The sequence below is a fragment of the Panthera uncia genome, assembly GCF_023721935.1.
Source record: "Panthera uncia isolate 11264 chromosome A3 unlocalized genomic scaffold, Puncia_PCG_1.0 HiC_scaffold_11, whole genome shotgun sequence".
Taxonomy (NCBI): Eukaryota; Metazoa; Chordata; class Mammalia; order Carnivora; family Felidae; genus Panthera; species Panthera uncia.
Window position 1 is genome coordinate 42508671 of NW_026057578.1, and position 20245 is coordinate 42528915.

The window sequence follows — 20245 nt, forward strand, 5'->3', positions numbered from 1 at the left end:
AAAGAAAGAAAGAAAGAAAGAAAGAAAGAAAGAAAGAAAGAAAGAAAGAAACTGAGCACACAAGCACCTTGGAAGTTCTGTGTACTGCCTACTCCCTCCCCCTAAGAGGGAGCCGCTCTGAGTTTTTTATGTCACTTTTAGTTTTTAAAAAACTAAGTAGGAGGCACAAATCTAGCTGTGTAAGAAATTGCCACTATTAGATGAAGGCTTCCAGGAGAGAATAAGCTAAGCAATCTCTCTGGGTCATTGTTAAAGATTGAATTGTGTTCCCCAAAAGGATATATTGAAGTTTTAACCCCTTGTACCCATGAATGTGAACTTGTTTGGAAATAGGGCCTTTGTAGATGTAATTAGTTAAGATGAGGTCATACTGGAACAGGGTAGGTACTTAACACAATGTGACTGGTATCCTTAGAAGAAGAGAAGAGGCATAGAAACAGACACAGGGAGATCACCATGTGATGACTGAGGCAGAGCGATGTGTCCACAAGTAAGGGATACCAATGAATGCTGGCAACACCAGAAGGTAAGAGAAAGTGTGGAACAGATTCTTCCCTAGAATATTCAGAGAGAGCATGGCCCTGCTAACACCTTGATTTCTGACTTCTGGCCTCTAGAACTGTGGAAGAATAAGTTTGTTATTTTAGCCATCTCGTTTGTGACAAGCCATTGATATGGCAGCCCCAGGAAGCTCCCACAGTCACATTCTGGCTTCAGGTTCCATGACCCCTTTGTAGAGAAGTCAGTGTTCAAGGTCATTAGGCACTTCTGGGGAGTGTAAGGCTTACCACAGTCTGAGCCTCAGGCAGGGCTGCAGTGTATAACACTCAGTGTGGCAGAAATCTGGGCAGGGACAGTGGGGCCCTCTGTTTCCTGCGTCTGGACTGATGTGGTTCCTTCCAGCTTGTAGGAGGTCCGAGCAGTTGTTTGTGGGGCATGTGTCCTCAACTGATCCATGGAGTGGGCATGGAGGTTGTAGAGGAGTCTCAGAGTACATGGTGAAGCCAAGCTGAGCACCAGTGATATTCTGGGCTACAATTCCTTAGGTTTTATAGATGGTCCAGTGTACCCTACGATCCAGTAATCACATTGTTTGGTGTTTACCCAGAAAATACAAATACATGAATTCAAAGGGATACATGCACTCCTATGTTTATTGCAGCATTATTTACAACAGCCAAACTATGGAAGCGGCCCATGTCCATCGATAGATAAATGGATAAAGAAGATGGGGTGTGTGTGTATGTATATATATATACATATATGTATATACACACAATGGAATATCAGCCATAAAAAAATGAAATCTTGCCATTTGCAACAATATGGATGGAACTAGAGTGTATTATGCTAAGCAAAATAAGTCAGTCAGAGAAAGACAAATACTATATGATTTCACTCATGTGGGATTTAAGAAACAAAACAAACAAGTGAGGGGGAAAAAAGATAAAACCAACCAACAGACTCTTAACTATAGAGAACAAACTGATGGTTACCAGATGGGAGGTGGGTGGGGCAATGGGTGAAATAGGGGATGGGGATTAAAGAGTACTTATTTTTTTAAAGTTTATTTGTTTATTTTGAGAGAGAGAATGAGTATGAGTGGGGGAGGGACAGAGAGGGAGAGAGAGAATCCCAAGTAGGCTCCACACTGTCAGCGCCAACTGACAGGGCTCCAACTCAGGAGCCCAACTCAGGGCTCAAACTCATGAACCATGAGATCATGACCTGAGCTGAAATCAAGAGTTGGCCACTTAATCCACTGAGCCACCACCCAAGTGCCCCTGAAGAGTACATTTGTGGTGAAAAGAATAAAATAAACTGATAAAAATGAGTAAATAAAAGATGGTGCAGTGCAGCAGGGACTTATGATAGCCTCTGTAGCTGCCCCTTGAGTGACACCTGTCACCCAGTAGTGGTCCTGGGCTGTCCCTTCACTGGAGACTCCTTTGCCCTTCTTCTGTTTTGAATCTTACCGTTTCCTGTGCCTCATCTTTGCCATGCTGTAATTTTAGTCCCTTGTTTTAGTGGAGCATATTCTTAGTGACTTCCTGAGGAAAGCTGCCTGGGAAGTAAAATCGGAGACCTTACATGTCTGAAAGGCCTTGAACTTAAAGCCAAAATTCCAAGCTAGTGTTGGGGCAGGCTGAGAGACAACTTCAATACCAGAAGCAGTGCTTTCCCTTTGTGAGGGAAAATGAGGCCGAACCTGAGATTCTGTGTACAGACCCATTATCTAGGAGCATCCTTTGACAAGGACCCCCCAACATCTCTTCCTTGAGGTCTTTCCCCCTGGCTAGTCAGTCTCCCAGTCTCAAAATCCTGGTTACCACTTAGAGGAAGAGGGACCTTAGCCTTCAACTTGTACTCCCACCTTCGTGCTAGATGAGCTGTCCCTCCAGAGCGCTGGTTACACCTTCTCTAGAGATGGGACCTCCAGACTTCTGTGGGGAGGCAGCCACCTGGCAGCAGGGGATTGAAGATTTGGGAATCGAACTGCTGTGCACACAACTTTTACCTGCTCCTTCTACTAAGTACCCCATTTATTCCCAGCTCCAGAGGAGTCTGGTGCTGCCACTGGGTTTTACGAGGGTACTGTGGTACAGATTGGGCTGGTTCACACCTAACCCAAAGCCAGCTTGGGAGTTTGGGCTTTAAAGCAGTTAGTATTTATCCATCTGCTTCCCAGATGTTTTTTTCCCCTGATCTTCCTATTTTTGTATGCTTCTCTCCCTTTTTTAGAAGGCTGATTCTGTAGGTTTAGTGGGTTTGGGGAGGGAGTAAAATTGTGCATTTAATCCCCCATCTTAACCTGGAACTTTAGTACCGTTTTAATGCAGCTACACAAGGAGCAGCTCTAAATGCATTTGTTCAACCCATACTCTTTCTTGTTTTCTGATAAATGTAGTCATAGCTATAAATATCCCTACAATACTGCTTTAGCTGTGACTCATGAAGTGATGGGAGTTTATTATCAATCAGTACTAAGCATTTTGTAATTTTTCTCATTATTTCCTCTGTAACACAACAGTTTGTTTCTTGGTTTGTTTACTTTTTACATACATAGAAATTTTTAAGGTATCTTTTAGTAATTGATTTAATTTCTAATTAAATATGTGTTGTCAGAGAAAGTATATTATGTTGATTCTTTGCTATAAAGAAAGTTATATGCTCAATTTTTATTCTTTTTGTAGGTTCTAACTTAGGACATCTATTTTTTCTCTTAATTTTTTAATATTATCATGTGGTCTTCCCTTCAAACAGAATATTTTTGTGTGCTCTTATCTGTCTTTTTTCTTTTGTGTTGTTTAGACAACGGTAAACCTCACTAAATTATTTATTCACCCTTACTTCCTATCATTTCTTCCTAGGTTAATTTTTTGCTAGACTACTTCCTCTAACAGTTTTTAAAAATCTGGTCTTTTTGAGTTTAATTTTGAATACCTGTATGCCTAAGAATAGCTTCATTTCACTCTTGAATTTAAATGATAGCGTAGCTGGATATAAAATTGTAATTTTGTTTTTTCTTTCAACATTTTGAAATTATTACTCCTGAGAGCCTCACTGTTTGTCTCATTCTTCTTTCTTTGTAGGTGGTCTCCTGTTTTATTCTCTCATATCTTGGAAGCTTTCAGAATTTTGTCTTTGTTTCTGATCTTTAATTTTATTTGCGCATTTAAAGTATTTTTTTTTTTAATCTCATTTATCGTGTACTTCTCCTTCAGTCACAGGTGTCTTATATGCTAATATGCTGTCAAAAACCAGTAACCTCTGCTTCAGAGCCCAGTACAACACAAGACAACACAAGAGTTTGGGATAAAAAGAAACAGTAGATTTATTGCTTTGCCAGGCAAAGGAGGTTACAGCAGGCTAAGGCCTTCAAAACTGCAAGCCTGCCAGGAGGAAGGGTCTGGGGGTTCTATAGGGAAATACAGGATCTAGCCTGTTTTGTCAGGAATTGTGTCTGTGCTGCCAGCCTTGTTTGTCATGTCTTCAGCGTGGTACTGGGTTCCCAAAACAAAAGGCTAAGAAGGGAGGAGAGGAGGTTTCCGAAGAGAGTGAAAAGGTTACTTAAAAAAAAATTTTTTTTAATGTTTTATTTATTTTCAAGAGAAACAGAGCACAAGTGAGGGAGGAGCAGAGAGAGGGAGACACAGAATCTGAAGCAGGCTCCAGGCTCTTGAGTTGTCAGCACAGGGCCCGATGCCAGGCTCGAACTCATGAACTGAAAAATCATGACCTGAGCTGAAGTCAGATGCTTAACTGACTGAGCCACCCAGGCACCCCAAACAGATTACTTTAAAGTGGAGCTTCACTGGGGTGCCTGGATCGCTCAGTTGGTTGAGCCTCCAAATCTTGATTTTGGCTCAGGTTATGATCCCAGGGTGGTGGGATTGAGCCCTGTGTCTCACTCTGTGCTGAGAGTGGAGCCTGTTTAAGGTTCTTCCTCCCTCTGCCCCCCCCCTCTCTCTCTCTCTCTCTCTCGCTTGCACGTGCCCTCTCTCTAAAATTAAAAAAAGAAAATTGAGCTTCACTGAAGCATTAGTGTGAGCATTTAGATTTTTGTTCAACTTTATGCTTTTAAGCAGTTTGATCTTGACATTTATCCTCCTCTTGTTCTCTAGCTTCCTGGATTTGTGCTTTTTGGTGTGGTGTCTTGATTAATTTGGGAAATTCTCAGTCATTATTGCTTCAAATATTTCTTCTGTTCCTTTCTCTCTTTTCTTTCTGGTATTCCTATTATGTGTATTTTATACCTTTTGTCCCTGTAACACAGTTTTGGATGTTCTGTTCTGGGTTTTTTAGTCTTCTTTTATCTTTATTTTTCAATTTTGGAAGTTCCTCTTGACATATTCTTGAGCTCAGAAGTTCTTTCTTCAGCCATGTCCAGTCTACTAAAGAGCCCACAAAGGTGATTCTTCATTTCTCTTACAACATTTTTGATCCCTAGCATTTCTTCTTGATTCTTTTTAGAATTTCCTTCTCTCTGCTTAAATTGTCTGTCTGTTCTTATGTGTTGTCTGCTTTGTCTATTAGAGCCCTTAACATACTAATCATAGTTGTTTTAAATTCCCAGTCTAATAATTCCAACATGTCTGCCTTGTCTGAGTGGTTCTGATGCTTTCTCTGTCTCTTTTAGACTGTGTTTTTGGATGGTTTTTTTTTTTTTTAATGTTTATTTATTGAGAGAGAGTGTGTGCGTGCAAATGTGCAAATTGGGTAGGGGCAGAGAGAGAGGGAGAGAGAATCCCAAGCAGGCTCTGCACTGTCAGCACAGAGCCCTTCACAGCTCAGTCCCACAAACTGTGAGATCGTGGCCTGAACCAAAATCAGGAGTCGGACACTCAACCAATTGAGCCAACCAGGTGCCCCTAGAGTGTGGGGTTTTTTTTTGCCTTTTAATATGCCTTGTAATTTTTAGTTGAAAGCCACATATAACCTACTGGGGAAAAGGAACTGTGGAAAGGAGGCCTTTGGTGGTATGGTGGTGAGCCTTCTGTGGTCCTAAGATTAGTTCTCAGTCTGTTAGTGAACATGTGCCTCTGGGCTGTGACCGACACAGGCTGCATGGAATAACTGGCGGGAGCTGGAGATGGGCAATTCCCTTTCCACAAGTTGGTTAGGCTCTGATGAAACCCAGTAGGTTAGGCTCTGGTAAAATACTTTCTCTTGAGTGCAGGCCTTGTTAAGAAGACGAAGTACTCTGAAGTATTTTCAGAACGGCTGCTTTTTCCCTGCCGGAAGCTTGAGGGGATTTTTCTTTGATCCCTACCACGAGAACCTGGTAGAGCTCCTGGAGGTAAAAGTCACAAAAATGTGCATCCCCCACCCAGAGTTTTGTCTCTCAGAGGTTTCCACATTGTGTCTCCAGCACTTTGCTTGTTGCTCATTAAGTTTTCCTACTGGGCACTGGTTCCTGGAGGTTTCTACTCTGCTAAGTTATGATTCTCTGTATGCACGTGTTTGTCTTTCCAGTTTTGGGGGGAGTAGTGTGCCCTGTGATCTCAATTCTCTGATGGATCCAAGAAGAGTTGTCGATTTTCAGTTTGTTTAACCTCTTGTTAGAATGTATTGACAGCTTCCATTCTCCTTTTATGCTGGACAGGAAACCAGAAGTCTTCTTACATGATTCTTTAATCTGGGAAATTCTGATTTTTTTAAAAGTAGGCTCCATGCCCAGCGTGGGGCTTGAACTCATGACCCTGAGATCAAGAGTCATATGCTCTGCCAACTGAGCCAGCAAGGTGCCCCCCATCTGGGAAAGTCCTTATCATTGTGTCTTGTGTTTTTTTTTTAATGTCTATTTATTTATTTTGAGAGAGAGAGAGAGAGAGAGAACGCATGCACGAGTGGGAGAGGGGGAGAGGGAGAGAGAAAGAGAGAGAGAGAGAGAGAGAGAGAGAGAGAGAGAGAATCTTAAGCAGGCTGCACACCCATTGTGGAGCCCTTTGTGGGGCTTGATCTCACAAACTGTGAGATCATGACCTGAGCCGCAATCAAGAGTTGGATGGTTAACTGACTGAGCCACCCAGGTGCCTCTATCATTGCTTCTTTAAATATATTCCTCCTTTTCTGGACTCCTAATATGGATGTCGACACATTAATTCTTTCCTTTCTCTCTTCCTTTGCCTTTGTGAAGAGATCCTCAATCTGTCCCTTACTCATTCACTGAGTGCTTTGTTTCAGTGGTCATGCATTTAATGTCCAGTAAGGAGTAAGAGATCCATCATAACTACACTCATTCCTGTTTCTAGGTTTATTACCCTGGAGTCCATTTATTATGTTGTTTTTTTTTAAACGACCTTATTGAGATATAATTCATATACCATACAATCCCATTTAAAGTGTACAATTTGGTGGTTTCTGCTATATTCACAGAGTTGGATAACCATCATCATAATTAATTTTAGAGCATTTTCATCAGTATTACTGCCCCCCCCCCCCCCCCCAGCTCCCAGCTTCTGTAGATTTACTTATTTTGGACATTTCGCATAAATGGAACCCCATAATACATAGTCTTTTCTGACTGCATTCTTTCACAGCATGTTTTTAAGATTTGTCCATGTTGTAGTATAGATTAGCATGTCATTCCCTTTTATGGCTACTTAATACCCCATTGTATAGGCGTACCACATTTTGTTTATCCACTCATCAGTTGATGGACACTTGGGTTGTTTCCACCTTTTGTTTTTTGGATTTTTTGTTTTGAGTTTATTTTATTCATTTTGAGAGAGAGAGAGCTGGGGAGGGGCAGAGGGAGAGGGAGAGAATCCCAAGCCGGCTCCGCACTGTCAGCACAGGACCCAACGTGGATCTGAACTCACCAGCCGCGAGATCATGACCCGAGCTGAAATCAAGAATTGGACACTCAGTCAGCTAAGCCACTGAGGCACTGTTACTCTTTTTGATTGTAGCCATCTTTGTGGAAGTCAAGTGGTATCTCGTTGTAGTTTGGGTTTGCATTTCCCTGATGACTGTTTATTTGCTTTTTGAAAATTCTTGGCTGTCTGGTAAATTAATTCTGCTGTTTCCAGTGCAGTTGGTTTACTTTGCTTTCTTTTCATTTACACTCTTTGTTGACATATCTTGTTTTTTTTCCCCCTGTGAAAGAATATTCTCTTGGTGTCACCAGATGCCTTTGCTGGTATAAACACCTGAAGGGAAGAGCAAAAGCCTGGTTCCTGGCTTGACACCCTGTTAGCAAGTTTGAGGCTCCAGCAGTGTCCTGATGTGACCCCTCCAGCTGACACTTGCTGGCAAAGTTGATTGGCCGAGGTCCACCCAGAGCAGACCTTGCAAGAGGAAGTGGCCTAACTCGGAAGCTCCCCCTCCCCACCTGTGGTGCGGAGTGTGCTCTGGGCTGGCCTTTGCCGCCTCACGTGGACCCGGCCACCTTTGGTCCCTCCCTGGGGTTTCTCACAGCCTTTGTGTTCCGTCCTCCCTCTCACTTTTGTGGCATCTTTCAAGACAGATGGGAAGGAACACAGCAGCCCATCTAGTGCTCCTTTTATTTAGAACTAGAAGTTTGAAGAAACTCATTTAACATTTTCCAAACTTATTTGACTTTGGCATGCTTCTTTCCCCACCATTTTGTCATTCAGCAAACCTAAGTTGAATACTTCATGTGTGCCAAGCACTCTTCTAGCTGGGGACACCGCAGCAAATTAGGGCAGAAGGTGCCCACCCTATGGAGCGGGGAGATGACAGGACTAACTCACTAAACGGGATCATTTCCTGCAAGGCGGGTGTTGCGGTGGAGGGGAAGAGCAGAAGGCAGTGGTAGCACGTTGGATGGGTGCTTAAGGACAGTCTTGTGGTGGAAGTGGCACTTGGCCCAGTCCTGGTCCACAAGGAGGAGGCAGGCTGAAGGGGGTTCAGGGCAGAAGGCCCAGGGGCAGGCCCTCAGGCAGCAGGTAGTTTGGTGTGATGGGCTGGAACATAGTGATGGCAGAGGAAGTGGGTGGGAGGTGGGGTTGCCGAGGTAACAGGACAGATCCTGTAAGTCCCAGGTAAGAACTATGAATTGCAAGGGAAGGCCAAATAGGAATTTTGACCAAGGGAAGTGAATTTACTTGTTTTTAAAAGAAGCTCCGGGCTCTGTGTGGAACGTGGGTGATAAAGGCTGAGAGTTGCAGCAGAGAAACCAATAGGAAGCAGCGGTAGTGATCCAGGCAGAAGTTGAAGGTGGTCTAGACTAGGGTGAAAGCAGAGATGGCAAGAAGTTGGGGTACTGGGTAACATCTGTGGAGTTCCACAAAACTGACCCCGAAACATTAACCAGATCGTCTCTCATGGGCCAGTGGTTCGGTGACTGGTATTTCAGTCATCTGTTGCTGCACAGCAAGTCATTCCAAGACTTAGAGGCTTAAAACAATATTTAATATTTCTTCTGATTCTCTGGGTTGACTGGGCTCAACTGGGTGGTGGTTCTACCCTGTGTGCTGAAGGCTGAGGTCACTCACGTGGCTGCCTTCAACAGGAAGCTGAATCAGGTTTGGAATGACCAGGATGGCCTTCCTCCGGGCTGGTCTCCATGTGGCCTCTACGCATTCAGTGGTCCAGCCTGGACACCATGGCTGCTGGACGCAAAGAGAGAGAAAGTAGAAGCTTCCTGTCCTCTTAGGGCCTGGGCTCAGGGTCGCAGAATGTTACTTCTGCACTTGGTAATTGGTCAAGGCCTGTCACAGGCCCACCCTCATTCAAGGGGAGGGAACAGACTCTGCTGTTTGACATAAGGAGCCACAGCACCCCACAGGTACAGGAGGAAGTGTTGAGGCCGTGTTTGGACACTACATGCCATAGCTCTGAATTGCCCTCCCAGACTTATTTGAAAGTGCTGGAAGAATTTCAAAGTCATCCTTTCAAAGTTTTGGTGTCCAGTTTGGGATAGTAATAAGAGAAATTACAAAGAAGAAATTCTTGCTCTCCTTCCAAGAAAGTTATTTTCTAAGCTAAAGAGCAAACTGACTCTCCAAAAACAACTCAGGTTTCTAAACTTCGTCCAGCCCTTGGCAAACCACTTTATAAGTGTGCCTTTTAATCTTCCATCTGGGCTCTTTGCTGTAAAACCCTAATTGCGCATGTTCTGTTACTACACGACTGAGGGCCCTGGGGCAGCACTCCCGGAAACAGACATCTCCAGTCGGGCTCCCAGTGTGAAACCCACCTGTTCTGTTAGGACACTCACCTAAGAAACGCAGACCACCTTCTCATTCAACCCCTGGCGGGGCTTCTCTGCTGTCTTGATTTATCTTAGGAATGCTAATCTACATCAGTCCTACTCTTATCAAATTTACTCATTGGAATAGAGGCATATTTTATTTATTTACTTCTTAATTTTTTTTTAATGTTTATTTTTGAGAGAGTGTGAGTAGGGGAGCGACAGAAAGGGGGGGAGATGCAGAATTGGAAGCAGGCTCCAGGCTTTGAGCTGTCAGCACAGAGCCCAACGTGGGGCTCTAACTCATAAACCATGAGACCATGACCTGAGCCGAAGTCAGACGCTCAACTGACTGAGCCACCCAGCGTCCCGAGTCATCATTTAATGAATCCATACACAGGGGCAGCAGTAATTGGCCCCTACCGCTCTGTGGATAACAGACTGCTTCTACAGTGTGACCCACGTGTCTGTCACCCAGTTGACGCTAGTGCAGGTTAGTATCTGATGACTGGGTTGGTTGTGTTATCAGGTGAAATGAAACTTGCGGAAGCTGTAAATCCAGTGCTCAGTCCTGCATTTCACTCACTTAAATGATTTAAAATTTTTTTTAAGTGACTTAAATTTTTTTTTAATTATTTAGATTTTAAACTGTTACAAACGGCCCTAGTTTTTCATATCTAGTTTTATGCAAAGGTACCTATGAGGTTTGTGCTGAAACTTGAGCTCTCCAAAGAAATAATACAAAAAGACCTACTTTCTAACACAAAGCAATGTCCTAAGTACTAATTATCTGATAAGTTAAAACAGTCTTTTGAGTGGCTATTTTTACATCACTGGGGTTCCTTTCTCCTAGACTGCCTTGCCATCCAGGAAAGGGTTTCGGCACCAGACCACTAAGTTTCTGTATCGTTTGGTGGGATCAGAAAATATGGCTGTGGACCAGAGTATCGTCAGCCCTTACACCTCTCGGATCTTGAAACCTTACATCAGGTACGTGGGGAAGAGCTGTGATGTTGAGTGTGTTGTGAGGAATGACATTTGTGGCTTCTCCACCCTGGTCCCCTGTTAGAGTGAGTCAAGACCAACCCTGTAAGCAGGCGTCGGCACGGACTCCGCGTGCAGTCTGATCCTTGGCTTATTTGAACTGTACGTTTTTTTGCAGAAAGGATGGTCGTTTGACAGAAGTGTAAAAAGCAAGAACAAGTTAACACTGTTAGATTGTATTTCATTGTGTTTCTTTTAAATTTTAAAGTTGCGTATATTTAGTAGTCTGTAAAATGAGAACATGGGAGAGATGCCTCACTTGGGCTTGTATCTGGGGTGATGATGAGTCTTCTTGTCTAGGCAGTGCTGTGGAAGCCGAGCTGGCTAGGGCCCCCCAGTGCTGTCCTGAGAAAGCGTGTTGTCTTGATCGCCACAATGGCCCCAGAGTCCCAGGATCCTCCTTGTCCAGCACTGCCATCCCAGACCGGCCCCGTGAGAAGCAGTGTGAGAGCCTGCCCCAGCGGCCCTGGCAGAGCTGGACCATCCCTCCCTGGGCTGTGTCCTGGGCTGGAGCTCTCAGGGTTGAGTCAGGCTGCTGTTTGTTTCCTCACTCTGTTTGTTCAGGCTCCAGCACAAGCAGGCTTCCTGGTCGGTATAGAGGGGTTTGGTCTGATGTATGTTAACAGAGCAAATTTTAAATTTCATGCCAGAAAAGTATCGTAGCTCTTATCAAGCTCCCTGCCATATAAAGTAGCAGATTGAAGAGTTTATGTGAATCAGTTGGCTAGGAATAATACTGGGTATTTTTCTTGACTTGAATTTGTTCTTTTCTTGAATCTTGTTCTTCTCTTCTTGGAGGCGTGATTATGAAACAAAGCCACCCAAACTGCAGCTCCTGTCACAGATTCGCTCCCACCTGCATAGGAGTGACCCTCATTGGACCCCGGAAGCTGACGCACCTCTTGATTACTGCTACGTCCGGCCAAATCACATCCCAACAATAAACTCTATGTGTCAGGAGTTTTTCTGGCCTGGTATGTTCCCCCTCCCAAACTAGGCAGATCAGTTTTCTGTCTAGTTCACGTTAGTAATTTTTTTTAAATTAGTGCATGCTGTGTGACTCTAAAACCTTTACTCACGATTTCATTTAGTTTGTCTCTACTCTCATGGAAAGAGTAAAATATGAACACCTCTTTCTTCCTAAGTTCAAGAAGGAGCCAGCAATTAAAGTAATAAACAGTGTTTTTGTATGTTTCTCAGTGCCAGAGTAAAAGATTCATCCTATTTTGCTTCTACATATGTTTAGATACCAGGTAATGTCTACCCGTGGTATACAGGCTGGTAGTTTGGACATGTTTGGACATTTTTTATTTTTTGCTTAATAATTCTGTAATTTTGTTTACTTAGCTGTTACTTGGAGAGTGTTAGTACAGCCAAAAGGGGTTTTTTTGTTTTTGTTTTTTTTGTTTTTCCTTGAGTTTATTTATTTTGAGAGAGGAAAACATGAGCGGGACTGGGAGAGCTAGAATCCCAAGCAGGCTCACGCTGTCAGCACAGAGCCTGATGTGGGGCTCGAACCCACAAACTGAGATCATGACCTGAGCCGAAGTCAGACGCTTAGCCAACCGAGCCACCTAGGCTTCCCGAAAAGGTATTTTTAAAAAGCCAAATACCCCAATTGCAGACTTTGAAAATAAGAGTAAACCCAATACGATTTGTCATTTTATCAGTCTTAATATATTGTCTTTCTGAAAACCGAAGCCATCAATTAAAGAAGCACATTTTCATTGTTAAATATAAGCCTGTTCTTTGTGGATCTGCCTTACTGCACTGCTTTGAAAGTAAAGGAAAATTACATGTCCTCCAGAGGTTAGATAAGATTTCCTCGGGATTAGAGCTGTGTCTTCTTTGTTGTGTGGTAATCGTGTAACAGTGCACGTGGTGGCAGACTTGTGCTCGTTCTTTTAGGAGCGGTATGGAGGCCGAAAGCATCCTGGGAGCATCTACTATTTCTTGACCTTATGCTGGGTTGCCTTCCATACATGATGCATGGAATCATTTTTTGTTTAAACCCCTTTATTGTCAAATGTAGCATTTGTACAAAAGAGCTTATAAATTATACTTGTATGAGGTGAGGAACACAATAATGTGAGTTCTCTGGATCTCTGCTCCCACCCTATGAGGTCTAAGTGTGCAGACGCTGAGGCCCACACATTTGGAAAGGCGTCAGCTGACACACGTTGTAGAAGTGGCTAAGTTCAAAGCCAGAGAGATGTATCCCATTCTAAACCTGGGTGCTCTCTGCTACCCACCCTATCCTGCCTACTTCTTCTAACATGTGTACTTGGAAAAGATGCTGTTAATTTTGATATTTTCTAAAATTCACTTTTGTTTTTATGATCTGAATGTATGATGTCTATGCTAATATCTTTGTCTTCAGTTTTTTGTTTTTTGGTTTTTTTTAGCATGCAGGTGTAGACCAAACAGCTTGGCATGTGTTAATTCCAAAAGGCACATGGTTTTAATATCGAATTAACTCTTCTCTGTAGGCATTGACCTGTCTGAGTGCCTGCAGTATCCAGACTTCAGTGTGGTTGTCCTTTATAAAAAAGTTATCATTGCCTTTGGCTTCATGGTTCCTGACGTGAAGTACAATGAAGCTTACATTTCATTTCTGTTTGTCCATCCTGAGTGGAGAAGAGCAGGGATCGCAACTTTCATGATTTATCATCTGATTCAGGTAAGGCGTCTGGGCTCCCCTGGAAGACTTGAGGAGGGACGGGGCTGAGCTGGGCCTTCCTAGCACGGCCCAGCAGAATGGGTGGTCTCGCAAACCCAGTAAAAGAACGACAGTGACCATCACACAGATAAGAATCTTTGGCCCTCTAAAACAAGATCGCTATTTGGGCACCTGGGTGGCTCAGTTGGTTGAGCAGCCAACTTCAGCTCAGGTCATGATCTCACAGTTCATGAGTTCGAGCCCTGCATCGGGCTCACTGCTGTCAGTGCAGAGCCTGCTTCGGATCTTCTGTCTCTCTCTTTGCCTCTCTCTCTTTCTCTCTCTCTCTCTCAAAAAAAAAAAAAAAAAAAAGAAAGAAAGAAAAGAGAAGAAAACCCTTGGCCCTCTAAAATAAGATCACTATTCAGGCCCAGGTTTCAAAGAAACCAGTTTGAGGGGCCCCTGGGTGGTTCAGTTGATTAAGCATCTGACTCTTGATTTCGGCTCATGTCGTGATGCCAGGCTCGTTAGGCTGAGTGTGGAGCCTGCTTGAGATTCTTTCTCTCCCTCTCCGTCTGCCCCTGACTCAGTGCACATGTGCACTCCCTTTCTCTCTTTCAGTAAAATAATCTTCAAAGAAACCAGTTTGTAAACACATTATAGTAGATAAAATGAGAAAATACCAAAAGTGAGAATCCAAAGCCCTTGTACAATGACCCATATTGGTAACTGCTGCTGCTCTTAGAAGCACCATCGCCACGACTCTGAGAATGGAAGTGGAGCTGTGATTTTTAGGGGTTTTCTCCTTATGGGAGCATAAACGTACAGAACACACTCACTTCAGCCATACAGCGTAATGATCTGATAGATACTCGTCTATATTGTGAAACATTCCCCACAGTAAGTCTAGTTACCACCCGTCAATACACGCAGTTACAGACGTTTTTCCTCTTGGATGAGAACTTTTAAGATCTGCTCTCTTAGCAACTTGCAAATATGCAGTACAGTATTGTAAACTATGGTCTCCATGACATCCCCAGGACTTACTTGTGTTGTAAACTGGGTATCTTTTGACCCCCTTCATCTAGTTCACCCACCTCTGACAGTCACCAGTCTGTTGTCTGCATCTGTGAGTTCAGCTTTTTATTGTTTGTTTTTTAGATTCCATATATAAGTGAGATCATACAGTGTTTGTCTTTCCCTGTCTGACTTGTTTCATTGAGCATAATGCCACCTAAGTTGTTGCAAAAATTATCAAGTATTTTTAAACATTTTAGCAAAACTCTATCAATGAGTAGTACATAGTCTATTATTGCTGATTATTCTTAATTTTACTATCACTGTAGAAGCTGGTATCAACCTTTTAAGATTTGATTGTAATATCAAATTATAATTCATCCTTTGATATATCTGTAACACTGTTGAAGAAAATATACCATATATTTATATACTAACATCAGAAAAACACATAAGGGATTTTTCACCCCCAGAATCTTATTTAGAAACCATTTGGCATGAAGGATTGTGTGTTATGTGGGCAAGATTCCCTTTAAATGGAGGAAGGAGAAGATAAAATGTTGTTTTTCCAATCTTTTTAAGTTTATTTATTTATGGGGAGAGAGAAGGAGAGACAGCATGAGTAGGGTAAAGGCAGAGAGAGAGAGAGAGAGAGAGAGAGCGTGGTGGAGGCAGAGAGAGGGGCGTGGGAGACAGAGAATCCCAAGCAGGCTTCACGCTGTGAGCACAGAGCCTGATGCAGGGTTCAGACTCACAAACCATGAGATCATGACCTGGGCTGAAATTAAGTCAGACACTTAAACGACTGAGCCACCCAGGTGCCCCCAATTTTTCCAACTCTTAATGAAACTTGCTCAATACTTCCCAAATGTCGGCAGAAACCTAGAACCATTTTGTAGAAGTTGCTTTCTTCTCTCTTCACTTGGCAGTTAACACGTGCTCCCTTGTGTTGTGTTCAGCTGAGACTCTCAGTTTTTCATACCACACCCCACCGCCTACCCCACTCACAGCCACGACCTCCACCCTGTTCACCCTTCCATCCTCGGCCGCTGCACCACTGCCTTTCCCATCACCAGCAGGAGCGGCCTTCCCGCGTGTGTGCCTGGCGGGGGGCCTGGCGCAGAGTCAGTCCTGACTGAGTGCTCACTGGGCAGGTGAGGAGTATTCATCCTTTCATGCGGGTCCTGGCCCTCAGCCAGACCGTGAGTCCCGGGCCCAGGCAGCACTGCTCAGTCGGGCAGTAGTACTCGATGCCGTGGTGACACTGTGCATGTGTGCACGAAAGTCACTCCACGAAATTCATCTTACACACTCACAGTAACACCACAGGGCACAGAACGTGAATCAAGCAGAGAGAAGACGGCAGCTGTCTACCTGAGAGGCCTCTTAAATCTAGGCCTCGGGAACCATGGCTTACAAAACCTCAAGGACCCTGTCAGCCTCAGTATTTCGGTGCTTTCCTCATTAGAAAGCACATTCTTAGTTCATATGACTTTTGGTACTTTCTTCTGTGTAGCTAATTAAAGAATCTTAAGAACTTACCTCGTATTAGTAGAATGATGATTACTCTTTCCCCCTAGGATTAGGCCAATGCTGAATACAGAAATCACAGTTCTGAGAAGCTAATTCCATCGGTTTGTGAGGGATGGAGGGGGACTGTGGGATTCTGAACATCTGTACAGGGTTTTCAGGTCTCATAACTAAATGAAAGTCTTAATACCTCATATCTAGCCTCATAATGTAGCATCCTTTCTAGTAAGTCTAGGAACGGAAGGAATTTTTACAAGTTTGAGTACAGGATAACATCCAGTTTTTAAAAGCAGAACTTCTCGGAGCACCTGGATGGCTCAGACTTTTGAGCGTCCGACTCTTGGTTTCTGCTCAGGTCATGATCCCAGGGTTGTGGGAGCCCACGCTGGGCTCCGTGCTGAGCGTGGAGCCTGTTTAAAATTGTCTTTCTCTCTCCCCCGCTCACTGTTCCTCTCTCTAAAATTTAAAAAAATAATAAAAAGCAGAACTTCTTGTCTTATTCTCTATTTCCTCGAGATTGTCAGAGTGCCTGCTATTGATAAGTGTGATATGTTTAAGTGTAATTGAATTCTAAATAAAATAATCCAGTTGACAATGAACTTTTCCCCGGGCCCTTGGCTTCAGAGAGCAGAAACAGCCAGCATGCCACCCGTTCCCTTGGTCTCGTAGTTTCAGTCGGGCTACCAGCTGTTGTGGCGTGTTGCAGTGCCTCAGCTGAGGTCCCTGCTGTCCCCAGTTGCCATGACTACCTACCTACACTTCACAGCCTTTCCTCACCTACTCATTTTCCCTCAGGCACTTTCATTCTCATCCCGTACTTTTCCACTCTTTTGGCAGACCTGCATGGGCAAGGATGTGACCCTTCACGTCTCGGCAAGCAACCCTGCTATGCTGCTCTACCAGAAGTTTGGATTCAAGACTGAAGAGTACGTCTTAGATTTCTATGATAAATATTACCCGTTGGAAAGTACGGAGTGTAAACACGCGTTCTTCCTGAGGCTCCGGCGCTGAAGTGAGCACAGCGCTTCACAGAGAGACGCATGTGCTGTCAGAGGTGGGTCCTCACGTAGGCCCGAAGGCAGCTGTTCACGTCCCTGTGGGCCCTCATCTCTGCGATCAGACGTCCCTTCAGACCTCTCGCTGGAGGCTACACAGGCGGTGGGCAGAGGAATTGAATAGTGCGCAGCCCGTCAGCAGAACCACTGTCCTGTCCTGTCCTGTCCTGCACAGGCCTGGGCCCACATCTTGGGACTCCACAGTTAACTGGAATCGAGCGGTGCTGCTGTCCTTCCGCCAAACAGCTTCAGCAATAAAGGATTCTCGGGGAGAGAGAATCTGTTCTAATTTAAAGGATGAGGAAGGGTGGCAGCCATTAACGAGGGGTGCTGTGTCATCGGGACAACGGGAGATTACGAGGTGATCACACAAAGGGCCGGCACTTCCCCAGCCGTCGATGAGCCATCATTGAACCCGGAGGACCTTCAGGGCACTGAGGTTCTGCTATCTCCCTGACTTTGGCCACAGTCAAAATAAACAGGGTGTTTGTGTCCACACGTCCCGTCACCTGGTCTGCTGTTAGTACCTCCTGCTGGGGGCTTTGGCCTAGGAGTGGACACCTCTCCCTGCGCCTGTGAAGTTGCTTTGGGGTCACGTTGTCTGAGCAGCCTGTCAGTTAGACTGTGCTGGCGGGGAGGTGCGGGTGGTGGAAGCAGAGCCAGCTGAGGACGGGCCCGTGTGTCTCCAGGACCACTCTTGTCGTAGGGGGTGTTGGAGAGGGACTGTCCGTCAGGGTGTTTTGGATCCAGTAGGAGCTTTTCCAAAAATATCAGATGTTCCCAAATAAAGATCTTTCCTTATGACCATCAATGGCCAGAGCTCCAATCCAGTCAGTTTGCTTTCAAACTCTATTTAAGAGTGGTGGCTCTTAACTTCTGGGGACGTGGATCCCTCCCTGCGAGAATCCAAAGAAGGCCGAATATTCTCTAGAAAACTGTGCATGCACATTTAAAATCTTGATCGGAGATCTGTGGACCACAGTCAAAAGCCTCTGTTTTAGGGGCTACGCTTGCAGCCAGCTCGAATCCCTTTGCTCAGAGGAACGTACTGCACCTCGCGCGAAGCCTGGAAGTTCTGTCCTTGGAGAGCAGCCCAGGCTCCACTCCACTGCCTGAGGCCCAAGAGTGGCATTACCTCCTTTCTTCCTTTCCTTTTCTTTTCATCCCTCCCTCCTTCCTTCCCTTCTTTCTGAGAGTTTTCTACCTTTTAAGGATTTGAGGACTAGGACCCCAAGAAGTAAAATTGAAGAAGTGACATTTTCCGAACCTGCAGTCCAGCTTGTGATTGTTGTACGTGAATGTCAAGCGTTTGCTGCAAAAGGTGGCCGAAGCAAGTGTCTCCCATCGCTTCAAGGAACTGGAGAATTCTGTGATTACATTAATCAGTTCTTTGTTTTACATTTCGATCGATTGATTGATTTTATTTTCAAGTAATTGCCACACCCAACATGGGGCTCCAACTTACAACCATGAGATCAAGAGTTGCACGCTCCACCGACTGAGCCAGTCAGGTGCCCCACATTTTTAAATTACGATACAACAACCCCCTCCCCATATTCAGTAATTATCAAGATTTTTGCCCCATTTGCTTCATCTGTCTTTTGCTGAATATTTTAAGGCAAATCCCAGATATCCTATACTTTCACACCTACTTCAGTAGGTATTTCTTAAAAAATAGGGATATTTTCTCACATAACCTCAATACCTAATACCACTCACAACAAGGTGAGCCCATTTCTGGAATTAGCTAGTAGTCAGTGTATCACATCCTGTGGATGGTCTCAGAAGTGCCTTTACACTTGGTTTGTCTGGATCAGCATCTGAGTGGGGTTCACACGGGTGGCTGACGGTCCTGTCTCCACAGTCTGTCCATGGAGACGTGCCCTGCCACACCACAGTCTTGCTCCAGTGTCGGGCTGGGCGACCTCCCAAGATGGGTCTGGTGGCCCCAGTACAGCAGACAGCTGCTGGTTTTGATCTGCCTTTGGCCTTACAGCTGACACTGTAAGAAACCTCTGTCCACCCTCCAAAAGTGATACTTAACAATGCATACAGATGGGGCCCAAGGTGCCAAGAGTGTTCTCAAATTACCACGTTCTGGTGGACTTTCAGGTATAATTTATTTTGAGATTTCAAAATTCCAAGTAAGAGGAGGGCTTGTTTCTTTCTTCCACAGAAGTGGGTGTGAGCTTTAAAAAGCTGAGGAACCCCATCTCCAGCTGTGTGTTCCTGGGAGTCTAGATTGTCCTTGACCTGTATCCAGGCCTTCCTGGCCCTGGGGAGGTGGCTCGTGGTAGCCAAGTGGGCCTTCAGGGTCCAGGTTGGAGTGAGACCAGAATTAACTGTGTATTTACCCAGAGTCTTTCTAGGGAGATTGAGCTCTTTGCAGCAGAATGTTTGAGAACCAAAACCATACTTTTGAATTTTCCAGATTTAGTTAACATGCTTTATGCAAAATGCTCATCACCTAAAAGCCTTCCCTGGAACGGTCTTCTGCAAGTGGGCTCAGTGTTCCCACTAAGCCCTGGGGGGAGGCCTCCCAAGTCCACTCCACAAGGGCTGGGGTGCGTGGCACACTTTGGTTAAGGATGTGCTTCTGATATCTACTAGCAGGAGGTTGGGATAAAAAACTGTATCTTAGTACTGGGGTATGGCCATGGAGTGGTTTTAAGACTATTCATCGGTACACACTTAACTCACATACTTGCATGGTCAAGCATGGGCTTGACTCTGAGAAACATTCTAAGTTAACAAACTTAGACAATGTCCTACCTCAGCTTGCTCCCTTGTACGATGGGGTTGATGACACCTACGTGGCGGGTTTGCAGCAATAGGCACAACAAGGCTAAGAAAAATCACTAATGGAGGACCCTGAACTCAAAGGCAGGTAGTCTGGTGTCAGCCCACAACCTTCCCCACCCAGGCCCTGCCCAGGATCGGGAGTGGCCAGGGGCACGTAGGTAGGAGTTCTGGGAGGGATCAGTGCGTGCTTGGCTCCCGACTATTCCCAGTGCCTAGAACTGCCTGGTGCAGAACCAGTACCCTCTAAGCCTTGGGTGAGTGAGGGGAAAATGAAGCATCTTACTGTGTGCATCTGGGCTCGATGGGGGGACAGACCTCAGTAAGTGGCTTCCCCGCCCCCCCACTTTCCAAATCTCATATGCACAGCATCTTTCTGTTTATCACAAAGTTTTCTCACTTCTTGGAGTCTGCATGAGTACTGGCCCCTTCTCTCTGGATGGGAAAAGGCGGCTCTTACCTTTTAGAACCTTACAACAC

The 20245-nt window shown here is 44.8% G+C and overlaps 1 protein-coding gene across 1 annotated transcript in view; it reads left to right on the top strand.

Moving 5' to 3' along the window:
• Nucleotides 1-18364, top strand: part of KAT14 (lysine acetyltransferase 14) — a 36978-nt gene extending 18614 nt beyond the window's left edge. The window contains exons 7-10 of the mRNA XM_049651182.1: nt 10515-10651; nt 11504-11679; nt 13195-13385; nt 16749-18364. Of these exons, the coding sequence (XP_049507139.1) occupies nt 10515-10651; nt 11504-11679; nt 13195-13385; nt 16749-16922 (678 nt within the window). The 3' untranslated portion in view covers nt 16923-18364. The remainder of the gene's footprint in view (nt 1-10514; nt 10652-11503; nt 11680-13194; nt 13386-16748) is intronic.
• Nucleotides 18365-20245: the final 1881 nt, after the last annotated feature.